The sequence below is a fragment of the Thrips palmi genome, unplaced genomic scaffold (genome assembly GCF_012932325.1).
Source record: "Thrips palmi isolate BJ-2018 unplaced genomic scaffold, TpBJ-2018v1 HiC_scaffold_2, whole genome shotgun sequence".
NCBI lineage: Eukaryota > Metazoa > Arthropoda > Insecta > Thysanoptera > Thripidae > Thrips > Thrips palmi.
In genome coordinates, this window is record NW_023144629.1 from 8,518,752 (window position 1) to 8,535,490 (window position 16,739).

General features: G+C 55.1%; 1 protein-coding gene across 2 annotated transcripts in view; it reads left to right on the forward strand.

The window, feature by feature from the left end:
* The window catches only part of LOC117647531 (ras-GEF domain-containing family member 1B-like), a 110,494-nt gene extending 94,487 nt beyond the window's left edge, over window positions 1-16,007 (forward strand). For both annotated transcript variants that reach the window (XM_034389306.1, XM_034389307.1), the window contains 6 exons: window positions 7,841-8,083; window positions 10,639-10,782; window positions 12,017-12,261; window positions 12,337-12,488; window positions 12,582-12,682; window positions 12,782-16,007. In XM_034389306.1, coding sequence (XP_034245197.1) covers window positions 7,841-8,083; window positions 10,639-10,782; window positions 12,017-12,261; window positions 12,337-12,488; window positions 12,582-12,661 — 864 coding nt within the window. In that variant the 3' untranslated portion in view covers window positions 12,662-12,682; window positions 12,782-16,007. The remainder of the gene's footprint in view (window positions 1-7,840; window positions 8,084-10,638; window positions 10,783-12,016; window positions 12,262-12,336; window positions 12,489-12,581; window positions 12,683-12,781) is intronic.
* Window positions 16,008-16,739: the final 732 nt, after the last annotated feature.

Below are 16,739 nucleotides of genomic sequence, written 5' to 3' on the forward strand. Positions count from 1 at the left end.
ACGAGAAAGGGGAGAGATACGAGGCGAGAGAGAGAGAGAGAGAGAGAGAGAGAGAGAGAAGGGGGGAGGGCGTAGGGGCGTGCGGCTTGTGGCGAACACGGAGCACACACGGGGTGGACTTCACCTGGGCCTGGACCACCACCACCACCACCAGGAGCAGGCAGCGAGGCAGGCAGCGTGCGGCGTGCGTCTGTGGTGCCTTTTTGGGATGTAACCCTCTCAAGCCGCCCCCGCCGCCCCCACCAACGGCCTCACCTCGTGCTTCCAGGGCGACCCTCAGATCCCTTCCCCCCTCCAGCTGCCCGCCCCCCGGCCCCTTCCGGAATCCGTGTAAGGGTTCCTGGTAAGTGGCACAGCGTGGCACGCGCGGCCCTCTGGCCTCCGAGGGCGCGGCACGGCGTGAGGCTTGCTGCTGCTGCGGCGCGCAAGCTGGAGGAGAACAAGACCGTGATTGTGCACACCAACCAGCAAGGGCCGGCCGGGGGCTGGCAAGGGCTGGCCGGCGCCGGGCGGAGCGGAATCACTCGTCTGTTGGTCAATAGTGTGGTGGAGCGCGAGTGAGTGTGTGTGTGTCTGTGTGTGTGGGTGTTTTTGATGTGTCGGCGTGTGTGGGGGGGACCGAGGGAAGCAGATGCCAGTGTGCCCGTCATGCTGCTGGGAGCCTAAAAGCGTCGAGTTTGTTGCCGAGAGTTGAGTAGTCCCGCCTCGCTCTCTCGCGGTTATCAGCAGCCCCATACTGGCGCGGGCCCGCGCGCGCGTCTGTGTGTGCGTGTGTGTGTGTGTGCGCGCGCAGGGCCGGGCCGTACTTAAAGTCAACACACGTCGTGTTATTTTCGCCGACTTGCACCTGGAGGGTGCCCACGGTGCCCACGGTGCGGTGCCGCCGCCCGGATAGCGGCTGAGCGTGCGGCCGCGGGGAGGCTGGTTGGTGTGCGTTCGACGGCCACCGTCGTAGCCCCCCCCCCCTCCCTTTTTTTTTGCCCGACCCACGCGTCTGCAGTCTAATGAGCACGCATTCCGATATCGGCGAACACAAGCAGGCGAACAGTGCACGGCGTATGCCGTGGAGTGGACGAGAGAAAAATTGGCTTGACGGGGTCTTGAACCCGGGAAGGTAGTTATTCATCGGCGCGGTGCCACCGGGTACGTCGCCCTTATCGCCTTCTTCCTGCTCTTCCAAAGCCGCTCCACGGTGCCTTCCTGATGTGCGAGCTCATCCAGCCAGCCCCCCCCCCCCCCTCCCTGCACACAGCTTGCCTCGGCTTGCCGTGTGAAAGGGGGAAAGGGCCCCACTAAGCCCCAGTTGCCCCCGAAAGCCTTTGGCAAATTACAACCACACCCGGGCCGCCCGGGCCCTCGCTAGCGTGGCTACGCCGGCTTGGTGGTGCGAATCAACTACGACGCCCCCCCCCTTTCTCTCTCACACAGACCCATATATACTCCCTTTAATATCAGGAGCAGGAGGGCGACTGGCCTGTGGCGGTGGTCGCGGCAGTGGCTCAGCCAACGGCCGGCACGCTCGTTAAATGCGAGCCACAACTTTTTCATACTCCGCTCGGCTTTGATCGAGTTTCGGCCGCGGCCCACAGCGGAGAGGCCCTTCCCGCCCACGCCGCGGCCGTACAGGAGGACTCCACCTGCCGGCCGTCTGCCGTCTCTCTCACACCCCCGCGGCCCCGCGGACGGGGCGCTGAGTGCGAGCGAGACGGTGCCAACGACTCTCCGCGGAATCAGTCTGCGCGAGAGAGAGGCATTAGCTGTTTCATTGCCGGCCTCCCGCCACCAGAAGGCCGTTAAGCGAAAGCGCGACAAATGAATGTACTCTCCGAAAAAGCAGGGACAAATAAAAACGACGCTTTTTTATTCATTTTCTGTTTTTGTTGTTGTTTTTTGTACTTTTTATTTGTCGCGCCGCGCTGATATGGCGGTCCGGGCTGCTGCCCGCCGCCCACAGCGCGCCCCGCTGGACCACTGGACCGCTGGACGGGGCTCCCTGCCCGTCCCTCTCGCGTTTCGCGGTGCAGTCCATTTTTCACCCGGCCATCTGGACACACAAATGTCCCCGCACTGGTCAGTCATCGTGCGGCGGTCGTATCCGCTGCCATTCGGTATCCGTGCCGTGCCGTGCCGCGCCGCGCTGACACAATAGGAAGACAGATTCCCTGGCCGGCGTCCAAAGGACCGCGGGCGCACTCCCTCTCTCTATCTATCTCGCGCTTAGCTCTCTCTCTCTCTCTCTCTCTCTCTCTCTCTCTCTCTCTCTCTCTCTCTCTCTCTCTCTCTCTCTTTGCTTTATTCTATTCCTCCGCGCTGCTTTCTGCTGGTGTCGCGTATCGCTGCCTTATGAGGTGAACACGCACCAACACACACACACACACACACACACATACGCGCGCGCGCGCGTCGTGTGTTCTGCTTTATTACTGATAAAATTATTCCGACTGACTGACTGCATTCGGAGCCGCTGGCGAGGCCGCCCGGAAAATGCTCCGTTGGAGTGAAAGACACACGGCGCGCCGCGGACTTATGAGAGATAATCAGTCGAAAGTGAAATTGGCGGCGCACCTGTCAGGTTCGCAGATCCCTTTCGCTCCTCTCCGCCGATGCACAGTGGGCCAGAAGACCGGTGGAGGCGGCCGAAACTCTAGACGCGTTTTGAGCTCCAGAGTCGCTAAACAGGACTCGAACCGTACGTGTGACCCCAGCTATGGATTCCTCGTTCGGATAGCAATCCATCGGTGGGGTCACAAGTTCGGTTCAAGTCCCATTTAGCGACTCTGGAGCTCACAACGCGTTCGGGATTTCGTCCGTCGCCGATGTCGGCCCGTGTGATGTTGATGCAGAACGTGTTTTCTCCTCGGCCGATTCCAGGGGGTAAAATGGCTACCTCTCTTCCGCACGTGTGCCGAAAAATAATTCTGTCTGAATTTTGATGTCTTTTGACTGGAAGCGGTCGTTTGCATCGAAAATGAATGGGTAGAGTAATTAATGCACAGTGAAACATTTATGCACGTGAGGTAATTTTGTGAGTTTGGTGAGTTGGGACGGGAAACTCATTTCTCTGCGCGCGTGTGGCTCGGTAAATGTGTGAGTAACTCTCGAAGCGTCTTTGCCCGCAGACTGATTCCGAGAGTGGTCTTCGTCGCTCTGTCTCTCTCGCACCTACACGGGGCGCTCCGTGAGTGCGAGAGAGACAGAGCGACGAAGGCGACTCTCGGAACCAGTCTGCGGGCTGCGCCTCTTGGTCTCCGGATTCAATCGCTCTGCCCCGCTCTGCTCTCCTCGACTCTGGCGAGACAGAGACGCAGCCACTGCAGCGATTGCTGTTTGATCGCCGGTGGTGCGGGCACAGTGTGGGCGGTGTGCGGGGAGGCGCCACGCGGCGCACTATCGTCCGTCTCTGTCGCACTCGTGGCGCGCCCCGCTCGTCCCGTAGGGGTGCGAGAGAGACAAAGCGCCCTCCGGAATCGCTCGGCAGCAAGCCGTGAAATGACTTTCCCCTCCTTGGCCTCCTTGCCGCGACCTCCCCTTGTTCTCCGAGTCTGCCCCGTCTTCCCCAGTTATCGCCCTCCTGGAGCGGCCTGGAGGGGCCACAAAGAAAAATAGGGGCCCGTGTGTGTCGCCGCGGAGGGGGGCTCAACTGCAGGTCACCACCTGGCGGAGCCACGGCACTGGCAGGAAAATTAGGGCGAGTGCCGAGCCAGCCGTGCGTGGCGGGGCCTCACAGTGGGCCAGAAACCGGTGGAGGCGGCCAAAACTAGAGACGCGTTTTGAGCTCCAGAGTCGCTAAGTGGGACTCGAACCGAACGTGTGACCCCACCAATGGATTGCTCTCCGAACAAGGAATCTATTGGTGGGGTCACACGGTCTGTTCGAGGCCTGTTCAGCGACTCTGGAGCTCAAAACGCGTCGAGAGTTTTGGCCGCCTGCACCGGTCTTCTGGCCCACTGTGGGCCGCCGGGCTGGCGGGCTGGCGGGGCAGCGGCCCAGCACGCCGTGAAATCCACGTGTGTCCAGACGACCTGCTGGAATGACTCCAGCGGGTAATGGAGGCTGGCTAGAGCGCGGCTGGAGGCAACTTTGTCACATTTGCCTGCAGGTTGGCTGCGTCTCTCTCACACCCCAGCGGAGCGGCTTGTGAGTGCGAGAGAGAGAGAGAGAGAGAGAGAGAGAGAGAGAGAGAGAGAGAGAGAGAGAGAGAGAGAGAGAGAGAGAGAGGTGGTGTGGCAGGTGGCAGGGCCGTCCCGCTGGCCGGTGTCCGGCCTGCTCTGCCTATCTCCGCCGTTCGCTCCACTCGTTCCCGGCCGTGGATCGCTCTGTCTCACTCGCACCCTTTGAACGGCCCATGGGTGCGACAGAGACAGAGCGACGGATTGCGGCGTATTGTGCACGGCTGGGCCATGGCAGGGCCTGACCCTTCGCTCCCGTCCCTTGCGACTCTGTTTCCGCCTGGACCGCCGCGCCGTGCGTTCCGTGTGTGCACGCGGCACACGCATCGCGGCGCACGCATCGAGCAGCGGCACGGATTGAACGGCACACAGTGGGCCAGAAGACCGGTGGAGGCGGACAAAACTCCAGACGCGTTTTGAGCTCCAGAGTCGCTACATGAGGCTTGAACCGAACGTGTGAGCCCACCAATGGATTCCTTGTTCGGAGAGCAATCCATTGGTGGGGTCACACGTTCGGTTCGAGTCCCATTTAGCGACCCTGGAGCTCAAAACGCGTCCGGGATTTTGACCGCCTCCACCGGTCTTCTGGCCCACTGTGCGACAGGGCTCGGCTCGGCTCGGACACGATGATACAGGACCATTTTTCTGCCGGACAAAAGAAGCCAGCGTCCGGTCGGGCGGGGTCGGGCCGGGTCGCTATGGTGGGTGCTCGCTGCTGGCGGCGTAGTGCGGTGTAGTGCGGCGTGGTGACCTTCTCTGCTGGGGGGCCGGGGGGTGGAGTGGAGGGTGGAGTGGAGGGTGGAGTGGAGGGTGGCCGATGACGACGGACGGCACTTCGCCGCCGACGCCACCGAGGCCGTGATCCCCGTTACCGATGACTGGCCTGTCGGGTCAAGGTCGCACCTTTGCGCTGAAGAGAAGCGCGCACCGAAAAGAAAAAAATGACCATCCAAAATGCCCGGAGTGAAAAATCGACACCACGGCAGTTTTACACTTGGCGCGCAGTCCACCTCCTGGCAAGCGCCGCCGAGGCGCGGAGAGCGCCTGCGATGCTCGGGGTAGGCAGCCCGCCGCACTCGCGCGTCGCGCAGGCCTCGCGCATTGCCTGCCTCGCAGGCGGCTTGCCTTTGGCTTGCCTCGCCGCCGGGGCTTCTTGTCGCGCTGTCTCTCTCGCACCCCTCGGCGACGCTGCGTGAGTGCAAGGGAGACGGGGCGACGAAAACACTCTTCGGCGTGGTGGCCGCGCTGCCGCCCCTCGCGGGACCGAGTTGGGCGACACTGTCAGGCCCTTTTCAAGCCCGCGCCCTTATCCACACCTTTTTTATCTCAAAGCCCTTTCTTGTTTGAAATTGGCGGCAGGCTGCGGCAGGCGGGCTGAAGGGGGTCTTGTCCTTGAACCGCGCCGCCAGTGCTGCCCGTGCCGCCGGCCTCGACGGCCACCTCGACGGCCACCTCGACGGCCACCTCGACGGCCACCTCGACGGCCACCTCGACGGCCAGCTCGACGGCCAGCTCGACGGCCAGCTCGACGGCCACCTCGAGGGCCACCTCGACGGCCACCCCGACGGCCACCCCGACGGCCACCCCGACGGCCACCCCGACGGCCACCCCGACGGCCACCCCGACGGCCACCCCGACGGCCACCTCGACGGCCACCCTGACGGCCACCTCGACGGCCACCTCGACGGCCACCCCGACGGCCACCCCGACGGCCACCCCGACGGCCACCCCGACGGCCACCCCGACGGCCACCTCGACGGCCACCTCGACGGCCACCTCGACGAACCGGACGGCGACGGGGAAACGACAGCGCCGAAACAAGCATAGCCTTACCTACCGCACGGTGACGACCTCCACCACAATCACTCACCCCCGCCGCCCCGGCCCGGCCCCTCGCGGCCAAGTCACAACTTACAGCCCCAGGGGCGGGCTGGCAGGGCTGGCAGGGCTGGCGGGACAGCCGGGGGAGCCACCCCAACGCTGTTAGCGAGAAAGAAAGGGTCCTATGGCTCTCAATCACACAGTCTCGCCACCCCACCCCCACCCCCTTCCCCGCCCCACGCTCCACTTGAGGCTGCCCGCCTTTTTGACCCTCCCTGCTGCGCGACGAACCTAACCTTCCCCCGTGCTCACTGCCGAGTTTCAACCCTGGTTTCAACCGAGAAACCTCGTGGTTCCAAGAGTGTAGCGTTTTCAGTTTGGATACTCGTGGTTTATGCGCGCGCCCTGTCGGCCCTGCCTGCCGGGCGCGCACCTGGTGGACGGGCTCGACGGTCTGGACGGGCCGTGGGCCTGGCCGTGGGCCTGGCCGGCCACCTCCCCGACGCACCGTCGTCGCTGTCCTTCTCGCACCCCTCAAGGCGCCCCGCGAGAGCGACAGAGACGGCTCTTCGGAGTAATCGCTTCGGCAGCCGCCTCCGGTCCGGGGGTAAAAAATGCGCCGTGTCGTGGCCGGTCGGCCGGTTCCCTCCGAAGGGCGGCCCGGCTGCTGCTTGGCCCACGCCTCGGCTGCCCGGGCTGCCTCGCCTTGACGTGGATCAAGGGCCCAGGCCCAGGCCGGCCAGGCCGGCGAGAATATGTTGGGGAGGGGCGGTTCTTGGAAGAGGGCGCGGCGGGGCGCGGGTTTGAGGGATGGGGCTGGGGGTGCGGGCCAAGCCTCTCGACGTGGCCTGGCGGCGTGGCGGCGCCCGGGTCCCGGATTCGAATACCGAGGCCGAGGTTTCCCGGCGGCCGGGTTTTTAGCCGCGCGGATCACCAGGAGATTGCTCGGCGTTGGCCGCCAGGCCGCCCCACTTTCGAACCGTCTCTCTCGCACCCCTGGGGGTCGCCATGACGGAGAGAGAGAGAGAGAGAGAGAGAGAGAGAGAGCGACGCGGAGGGCTGCGGGGGCGTGTCAGGCCCGGAGCTGCCTGGAAGCCCCTCCAGCCGTGCCGCCCAAAGGGACGTCTACCCCGCGGGGCGCGCCGTCGCCATCCTGGGGACGCGAGGCGGCTTGCCGCGGTGGCGGGCCGTGGCGCCTGGCCTCCACGCCGCCGCCATGCTCACTGGCCTCAAAAGATCGAAGAGATGGGGAGAAACTCGACTTTGGCGTCGGGAGTTGCTACCCCGCCCCGCCCCGCAACCCGCACTCGGCTCATTTCTGTTGTCGGAGCGGCCAAGCCACGGAAGGCGTAGCTGCTCGGTTTGATGCATTGGCTCGCGCACGGAAGTTTCAACTTGTTGTCCGGGACACTTTTAGGTCACTTGCTCTTGCCGCCGCTGGCTGCCTGCCTGCCTGTCTGTCCGCCTGTCTGGTCGGTCTCCTTTCTCGTGGATCAGCCCCTCGGGAGCGAACGGGCTTGACTGATACACACGATGGACTCCACCTGAACAGTCAGTCGCGAAAGGAATGGCCCTGTCGATAGCTCGCAAGGTCAGCACTGCCAGTCTCTCTCTCTCTCTCTCTCTCCCTCCCTCTCTCTCTCTCTCTCTCTCTCTCTCTCTCTCTCTCTCTCTCTCTCTCTCTCTCTCCCTCTCTCTCCCTCTCGCGCGCTCGCAGAGCATCGACGGGCCAATTCTTTGGGCGAGGGGTTCTTCTTTGTAGATGCTTGTGTTCATGTTGTTGTTGCTGCCGAGTGCTCATGCCGCTGCGTTGCTGCCGTGTGCTCATGTTGTTGTTACTGTCGTTGCAGACGGACGTGATGGACATGGTGCGGACGCCCACCAAGCTGGCCCACCAGCTGACCCACGTGGAGCTGGAGAGGCTGTCCCACATCGGCGCCGAGGAGTTCGTGCTGGCCTTCATGAAGGAGCGCGGCGTGTCCACCACCGGGGACGACGGCTCGGGCGCGCCCCTCAAGAAGACGCGCAGCAAGGAGGCGTACGAGGACTGGTTCACGCGCCTCAGCTACCTGGTGGCCACCGAGATCTGCAAGGTGGGCACCGCCACGGCGCCGCCGCGCAGCCCGGCGTTTCGCAGTGGCTCTTTCGCTTTGCCTGTCATTTCGACCCCCGTGGCCTCGGCCCACAGTGGGCCAGAAGACCGGCGCCGGCGGCCGAAACTCTAGACGCGTTTTGAGCTCCAGCGTCGCTAAACTGGACTCGAACCGACCGTGTGACCCCACCAATGGATTCCCCGTTCGAAGAGCAATCCATTGGTGGGGTCACACGTTCGGTTCTAGTCCCATTTAGCGACTCTGGAGCTCAAAGCGCGTCCGGGATTTTGACCGCCTCCACCGGTCCTCTGGCCCACTGTGCGCCACAGACGTCCCAAGCGGCCAAGCTACGCGCCGAGTGCCGAGTGGCCGTCAAAGTGATGGCCTCGGCCATGTGTCGCATCACCGCCACGCTGACGGCCTGCCCCGGCCAGCGGACTCATTCCGAACACTTGGCCTCGGCGCGCTGCCCCTCTCTCTTTCTCTCGCGGGGCGTCCCGCACGGGTGCGAGAGAGAGAGAGAGAGAGAGAGAGAGAGAGAGAGAGAGAGAGAGAGAGAGAGAGAGAGAGAGAGAGAGAGAGAACGGTCGGTCGAGGTGACGCCGATGATGAGGGCGGCGACGGCAGGACGGACAGGCCCTGGGGAAATAAAGCGTTCCAGCGAGGAGCCGAATCAAATTCGAGGTGCAGGCCGTACCGCCAAGTGCCAGCAGACTCACCCCGAGCAGTGCTTTTTCGTCGCTCTGCCTCTCTCGCACTCATGGGGCGTTCCGCGAGAGCGCGAGAGAGGCAGAGCGACGAAGCAGTGTGCGGAACCAGTCCGCCCGGCCTCCCTCCTCGCGCCTACCTTCGCACAGTGGGCGGAGGCGGTCAAAATCCCGCACCGCGTTTTGAGCTCCAGAGTCGCTGAATGGGACTCGAATCGAGCGTGTGACCCCACCAATGGATTCCTCGTTCGGAGAGCAATCCATTGGTGGGGCCACACGTTCGGTTCGAGTCCCATTCAGCGACTCTGGAGCTCAAAACGCGTCCGGGATTTTGACCGCCTCCGCCGGTCTTCTAGCAAATCCACTGTGTCTCGTGAACTTCCCGAGGGGTGGCCGACTTCGATGTTCCTCGTGCATCGGTCAAATGTTCCGAAAAATGTTCCCTGATGTTCCCAATGTTCTCATGTTCCCAGTATTCCTCGATGTTCCCAAATGTTCCAAAATGTTCCTTAATGTTCCAAAATGTTCCTTAATGTTCCAAAATGTTCCTTAATGTTACAAAATGTTCCTTAATGTTCCAAAATGTTCCTTGTGTTCCTCTGGTTTATTATATCTTTTTTAGCCTGTCCCGTGTCAGGATGGTCGGATGCACACTCTCATTCGTAGTGCGAGACATCCGGTTGAAACTATGTCACGGTCGTTTGAGCATTGAGTCACATTCGTTTGGATGTGAATCGGCGAAAAATTACCTTGTTCACATCCAAACGAATGTGACAATGCCACATTTTGTCTCGTTCGTTTCAACGTGATGTCACGTACTTGGAACGAGAGTGCATGGTGGGTGTGTGTGTGTGTGTGTTTGCGCGCGCGCGTACGTACGTAAAAGGGGGAAGGGGGGAATTGCCGCGGTCCGATCTACTCCAAATTTGGTGTGTTTGGACGACCAAATGAACTACCCTGAGTCGGCTTTTTCGATCCGAGGCCCGGGGGCACTGCTGCAGGTCCGTCATGGTCTACGGGGCAAAGTAGGATCCCCTTACAAAGCTAGAATAGCAAAAGAGGGGTGTTTTTGGAAACAGGGCAAGGTCAACCGGTCCATTTTGAGTCAATCGAAGAAGTTTGGACCCAGGTTCGACTTTAGGTGTGGTCAGACTATCCGACACTCAGATTTGCAGTTTGGCTTAGAAGACAGAATTCGATAGCGATATCAAGTAGAATCTATTCTTTGCATTGCATTCGACAGCAATGGAGGTACTCTGGAGATGTTCCCTTAATATTCTCAAATGTTCCCAGATGTTCCTTGATGTTCCCGAATGTTCCCAAATGTTCCAACATATTTCCAGATAATTCCAAATGTTCCCCGATGTTCCTGATGATTCCGATGTTCCCTCTATTCCGAGATGTTCCGAAATGTTCCCAAAATTGGAACATGTTCCAACATGTTCCGTCCGGAACATGTTCCTCGTACAGAAATTTCTGGAGTCGGCCACCCCTCGGAACTTCCACTGGCCTCATGGACCATGCCTCGCCGCTTGGCCTCACTCACGGCCCTGGCCGCCCTGCCGGTCCTGCCCCGTCGGCGCCGTGCGCCGTGCGCGGCCCCAGCAGCATGTTTGCATACCTCTGCTCCCCCCCCCTTTTCCCACCCTCTGTATTATTTATTCTTCTGTCGGTTGACACACCGCGCCTCTCTAAACCGCCCCGGCGGCGCAGCGGCGCAGCGGCACAGCCTGGGCCCTTTACCTCGTTTCCCTTTGTGCGTGTGCTTGAGATTTAGCCCCGCCGTCCGCGTCCTCATGCCGGTCCACTGTGTGGCACTGTGTGACACTGTGTGTTGGTGTGTTGCAGCACCCCAAGAAGAAGCAGCGGCTGCGCGTCTTGGACTTCTGGGTGCAGACTGCGCGCGAGTGCTACAACATCGGCAACTTCAACTCGCTCATGGCCATCAACGCGGGCCTCAGTCTGGCGCCGGTGGCGCGCCTCAAGAAGACGGTGAGAACCACTGCCGACAGCAGACACTTCCGAGAGTCGTTTTCGTCTCTCGCACCTGCAGGGGACGCCCCATGAGTGCGAGAGGGACAGAGTGACGAAAACGACTGTCGGAATCAGTCCGCAGGAACACTTGCTTATTTTCAAATTGCCGCCAAGGAGCTCTGGGGAGCGTGACAGGTGCTTAACTTGGTCGAAAGGGCCGTCCAAACCAATGCCATCCAATCCCAATCTGCCAGGGGGGAGGAGGGGGAGGCCACAGGGGGCTCGGCACAATGAGGGTGGGGCGGAGGATGCTCGTTTGGGAAACTTTCATGGAGTGGAAAGTAAAGGCCACACCCAGCCCAGCCAGCAGACTCATTCCGAGAGCCGTTTTCGTCGCTGTCCCTCTCGCACCTGTACGGGACGCCCCATGAGCGCGAGAGAGACCGCGACGAAAACGACTCTGGGAATCAGTCTGCAGCAATCTGCAGCCTCATAGACCGGAGGATTCCCTCTGGTCTTAAGCGCCAGTTCGGAGCGGCCGTTCACATATTACGGAACACCTTCTGTCCCACTCGCACTCACAGGCAGCCCGCATAAGCACGGAGCAATGGAACGGCGCTGCATAATATGTGCACGATCGCGAAAAACCTGCAGTTTAGGCGCTGCCAAGTTGTTGCTTTGTTCACCCGAATCGATTCAAATTGCATTTGCTCTGTCTCTCTCTCTCCGTTTTGGGGGGCAGGGAAGGATAAAATCACCTATCGTCCACTCCACCACTCTGCCCCATTGAAATAGTGGCCGGGTTCGTGTGTCAGTGGGTGGGGGCAACAGGCTGGGGCCGGCCGACAACTAACACGAGGCCCCAGGGACAGATTAGCTTTGCCGACTAACCGCGCACCGCGCTACAGCCAGGCGAGCCAGGCGAGCCAGGCTCCATCCAGGCGGGCGGGGCCTGCAGGCCTGCAGCCCCCAGTCCGGACCGTGGCAGCCCCACGTGAGATTAGCTCCGGCCGTAACCCCATGGCGGCCGTGGCGCCGTGGCCCTGCACTGTGTAGTCATGAGGGCCATGAAGCCGAGCCCTTCGCCCTTCGGGTCCTTCTCCTTCTTTGTCTGCGCAGAGAGCACCCGCACAACTCTCAGGCTGCGAGTGCGAACCATTTCGAGTCTCCATGGGGGTGTTCCATTAAGGGCTCAGCGTGTTGCGAATGGAGTGCAGTTGAATAATCTTGGGAATCCATTTTCATTTTTCAGTGGTCCAAGGTGCACTGTGTCAAGTGCTTCACGGTACTGCAGAATCTTATGAGCATGAGCGACAACTACAAGAGCTACCGTACTACCCTGGCTGCTGCAGTCAAGCGCTCCAAGCAGCAGAATGTTGCTGCACAAGTACCTGGTGCGCATCAGCCTCCAGAAGCTTCCAACGACTACATTGTCGTGCCTTTCTTCTACCTCCTAGTGAAGGACCTTCACTTCCTGAATGTGGGCTGTGCAGACAGGTAAAGATTGTGCAATGTACAAAATATTTGCATTTATTTCAAATTTTAATTTTGTCGATGTATGTGTGATTCTAGACTTCCCAATGGACACGTCAACTTCGAGAAGTTCTGGCAGCTAGCCAAGCAAGTGACGGAGTTCATAGCATGGAAGCAGGCTGTTTGCCCATTCCCCAAAAACACAGATGTTATCATGTATCTTCAGACCAGTCCTCTTTTGACAGACAACGGTTGGTGTAACAGAACTCCTACTTGTGAATTTTCATTCCACAACTCAAATGTTCACCTGTTTATTGAACACAATTTTTTTCTTCTGCTTGCAGCTCTAGCTTTAGCATCCTTCGAATGCGAGGCTCCAGATAATGGACCTGAGAAAGAGCACTACAAGTCACTTAAGAAATGAGAAGACTATGATATTAGTTTGGTGAGTAATAATTCTTTCAATAATAATTTTTTTTTTTTTCATAATCCATTAACTTTTTTCCTTTTAAATTATTGTTAAATGTCTTCTTTGTTTTTGCAGGATAATTAAACGAGGTTTTCTTAAGAACACTTCCCCAGTTATGTTTCTTGGATTACCGTACTATAAATTCTACACTGGGAAGGAAAGTCTTCAGGCAAACTTTGGAATATTGCTGAGTAAACAGCATACATACCATGTTTTATGTATCTGTTTCTATAACTCGTTTACCATATTTATGATGCTTTAACATAAGACTATTGTAGTTAAATGTAGCCAGTGTTAGCAAAGGTGATGTATTGAATTTTTTTCATGGAATAATTTTAAGTTGTTCTCATTAACTGGTTGTGACTACAAAAGGTATAATCAGTGGTTGTGTTTGTGTCCAAACCTAAACCCTGCATCACTGGTTATTGATCACAAAAGACAATGAAGAAGAACAGAATTGCATTGTAATGTGTAAGTGATTAACACTGGAGTGTGTATGGGTGTGCCTATGCCAAATGAAAGTGTGTGAGTCATTCTTATGTTCCTTGACAAAAGAAGTTTCCATCGCAGCATTTTTGTTCTAATACCAAATAATTATGAAGGTTTCATTCGCCAATTACGATGTTATCTCAATTTAGACAGCTGTAGGACTTATGAACTTGTGAGGTTTGTGTGGGGCTATATTGTGTATCTGAAGTATTATTGAATTCCGTATTATTCCAAGATAGATATTTTAACTGTACAGAACATTGTATTTATGCTTTAAAACTAGGGTGGTTTTAAACTGAGTAGGCATGTATTGAAAATTCTTAAACTATTTTCTTTTTCAGAGATTTATCAGAACTTAGTGCAAAATATGCTACTGGTGACTCTAGTCAATTTTATGTATTTTTCTGATTGTGATAGTTTATATTTTAGTATTGCCTTTAACACTCGCTTTATTTTGTTCTCATCTTTTCATGATTTTCAGTTTCCGATTTTGTTTGTGTTCTTTCTTTGCTGTCTCTGTCTTCTCCCTTGTTTTGTTTGTGTTGCTTGATTTCTGCCCCATGTGTAAAATTTGTCTCAAGTAATATTTCATAACCTGAATATTTTTTGTGACTTGACTTGTCAGTTTTCGTTCTGTCTGTGTTGTCTCTTGCTGTTTTTATCATCAGGCCAAACTTTAATCAAGAAGTTCTTATGAGAGACTGGATCTCCATATCTTGCACACATATTCATTTCCAGTCTGCATATTAGGTATTTTGACACGATTTTCCAGTCATCATTTGTTGTTGATCCAGATTCTCTTCATGTGTGTGTTTCAAAACATGTCTTACTCAAATTTTATATTTAAATAATGGTTACTTTGAGACATTTTGAGTGTTTTGTAGAATGTCTATGTGGCTTGTTTTTTCTTTTCTTTTTAAATCATGTGTTTAGCATACTTTTTTTCCCAGCAACTCAAGTGCTTACAAGGTAGCCTTTTTTTCTCCTTTTTGAAAAAAAGGATCTAAGATTTCTAGTACCAATGTTAACCAATGACAATTAATTTGCTGCATTCCTTGAAGGGCTTTGCAAAACTGTTGTATCTTTGAACAGTATATTTTACTGTTACTGGACACGCTATGATGCATCAGATTTTGTTCCAAACATGTAGACTGTTGTTCATTCCTTTTATTTTGTGAAACTAATGGGGTTGTCTGTTGTTGATAAGAGTCAAAATATTTTGTTGTGCCAACTCTACTCACGCAGGATATCCAAGTGGTTTCATGACATTCCACTGAGAATTACCCCAAAGAGTTTTGATGTGTTCTTACAGTAAGGTCCAAATGTCAGAAAAAGATATCAGAGCCTCTCCTTGAAAAGGCTTTAAGATATTAATGACTTATTTGTACAGCTTGATTGCTATAAATTAATGCCCACAGGTTGACTGAAGAGTATTAGTGCAGGTCATAAATGCACTTAAGTTGAGATGTTGTTTGAAAAGAGGAACACAATTAGTTATGAGGTTTTGACTAAGTTTTTTTGGAAAATTGGCACTAGTATCCAGCAGATACTTTAAGAATGAGGTCTGTAAAGGTGTGCGTGAATGAGACTGTATGGGTTTGTTTTAAGAATATACTGTGGCCTCATATGGCCAAGTGATTAAGGTATTTGACGATCACAGCTGTTGAAAAGTCAAGTCTTGTACCTAACTTTTAGGTCTTATTTAACTATAGGTATAAGCAAGTCATTATTCTAGTCATTTATTTTTGTACCTATTGATTTTAATGAGTATTTTGAACATTCTGCAATCATAGACCCGGCAGTAACCAGTGCAATGCAGAGCAATGGAAATGTTCTGTGCCTCTTGAGGTCACTCCAGAACTGAAATTTGAACTGATTGTTAGGCTCAATGTTTGATTTGACAAAGATGAGTAGCACTTTCACTTGTACTCTGTACAAGCAAAATAGTTAACTAATGGGTCATTATTTTGAGCTGTTCTTAAGTGCTTTCTTTTCAATCACATAACATCATCTACTTTATTAAACTTATCAAAAGAATCTTCCACCTCTAATTTCAATTTTCTCAGTAAAATCTAAATTTAATTTTTTTCCTCACTTAAGTGAGTTTGTGTTCTAGTGTTAAATTTAATTAATGCCTAATTGTTGTCCCGTAGTGCTGCACTTAATTTGGTTCAGAAAATATATTTGTTTTTGCTTTTTAACCATACTTTATTTATTACCTGGCTGTGCATAACTCAGCAGAGGGCAACCCATTTTGTTTACTCTTTTAAGTTACCACCTTTTGTCATGAAAGTGACTTAATGTTCGTGAAATTTACTTTTGGAAAACTTATAATATTTGTTTTGTCGTTTCAATTTTTCTGTAGGCAGATGGAATTATGAAAGTGGGTGTGAATACTGCTTATTTGTTTTGTTTGTTTGTCCTGTTTACTTGTTATTTTGTTTTGTACCTGAAACACATTCAGAATAACCCTTCTTATTCTTTTCTTTGGTACTCTACCCAGTTATAAGTTACGTCTTTGTATGTCCTGTGCGTGTTTATGTTGTCAATGTTTAGTACTTAGGTCTATGGTTCTTAAGAAGTTCAAAACTCATATACTTTAACCAAAGCAAGATAGTAGATGAGTTCCACTGTTCTAGATTACTTCACTTGTAGAAAGGCAAATTCTTAACTGGTTCCTGTTACATCTCTTATCTTGCCTTTCTAAGTACTGTCCCCTTTTATTTGTTAAGTGTATTCTCTTGTGAGTCATTCATTTATGGATGGACAAGCACCCATGCATAAAAGAGTAAAAGAAAATGTAACCAGATGAGTGGACACTAAGTTATTTCTTCAACCCTTCCCTTCCACACCACTGAGACAGTCTTTACTTTTTATCATGCGCTCAGGGAAGTCCCAACTTCGTTTCTGCAACACCGGAGAAAGAACTTCTTCCAGCGACACCCCGCGTCTGAGAGATATTTAACTTTGGGACTTCCATGGTTCACTAAAGGCATGGAGTATCGGCAAAGGCCTTTTTTTTTGGTTTTTCGCCAGTGAAAGAGAACCTGAATTTACGAAGCATGCGGCCACGAACCGCCAGCAGGCCAGCCTGGGGTAAAGGACCTCGTCTCTACCCCATGCATCAAAGATGCTCGCTGGGCCGGCGTGAAAAGTCCCCGAGGCGTGGCGTATCTCCAGCGGTCAGTTCTTCCCCGAATGACTGCAGTGGCGGCCAGGCAGCCCCGTGCGCTTGGCGGCGCGACGCCAACCACCTGTTGAGGCTGCAGTCTCCAGCAAAGTGAAGCCGCCTCCCTCCCGAGCCGAAGCCGAGTCGCACTGCCACCGCGTGCCGCCACTGCCGCGTGCAGATGCCTGTATACTTCGGCAACGGCGACGCATCCCGCCCCGCGAGGCCCGCGAGGCCCGCGAGGCCCGCGAGAGAGAGGCGGGGCGGGGAGGAGGGGCGCTGGGCGAGGAATCTGAACGCAGCCATGAGGTACCCCCTGCATACCGGCCCTCGGCGGCCCTCGGCCCTGCATTCCCTCTTCCAACCGAGCGAGTT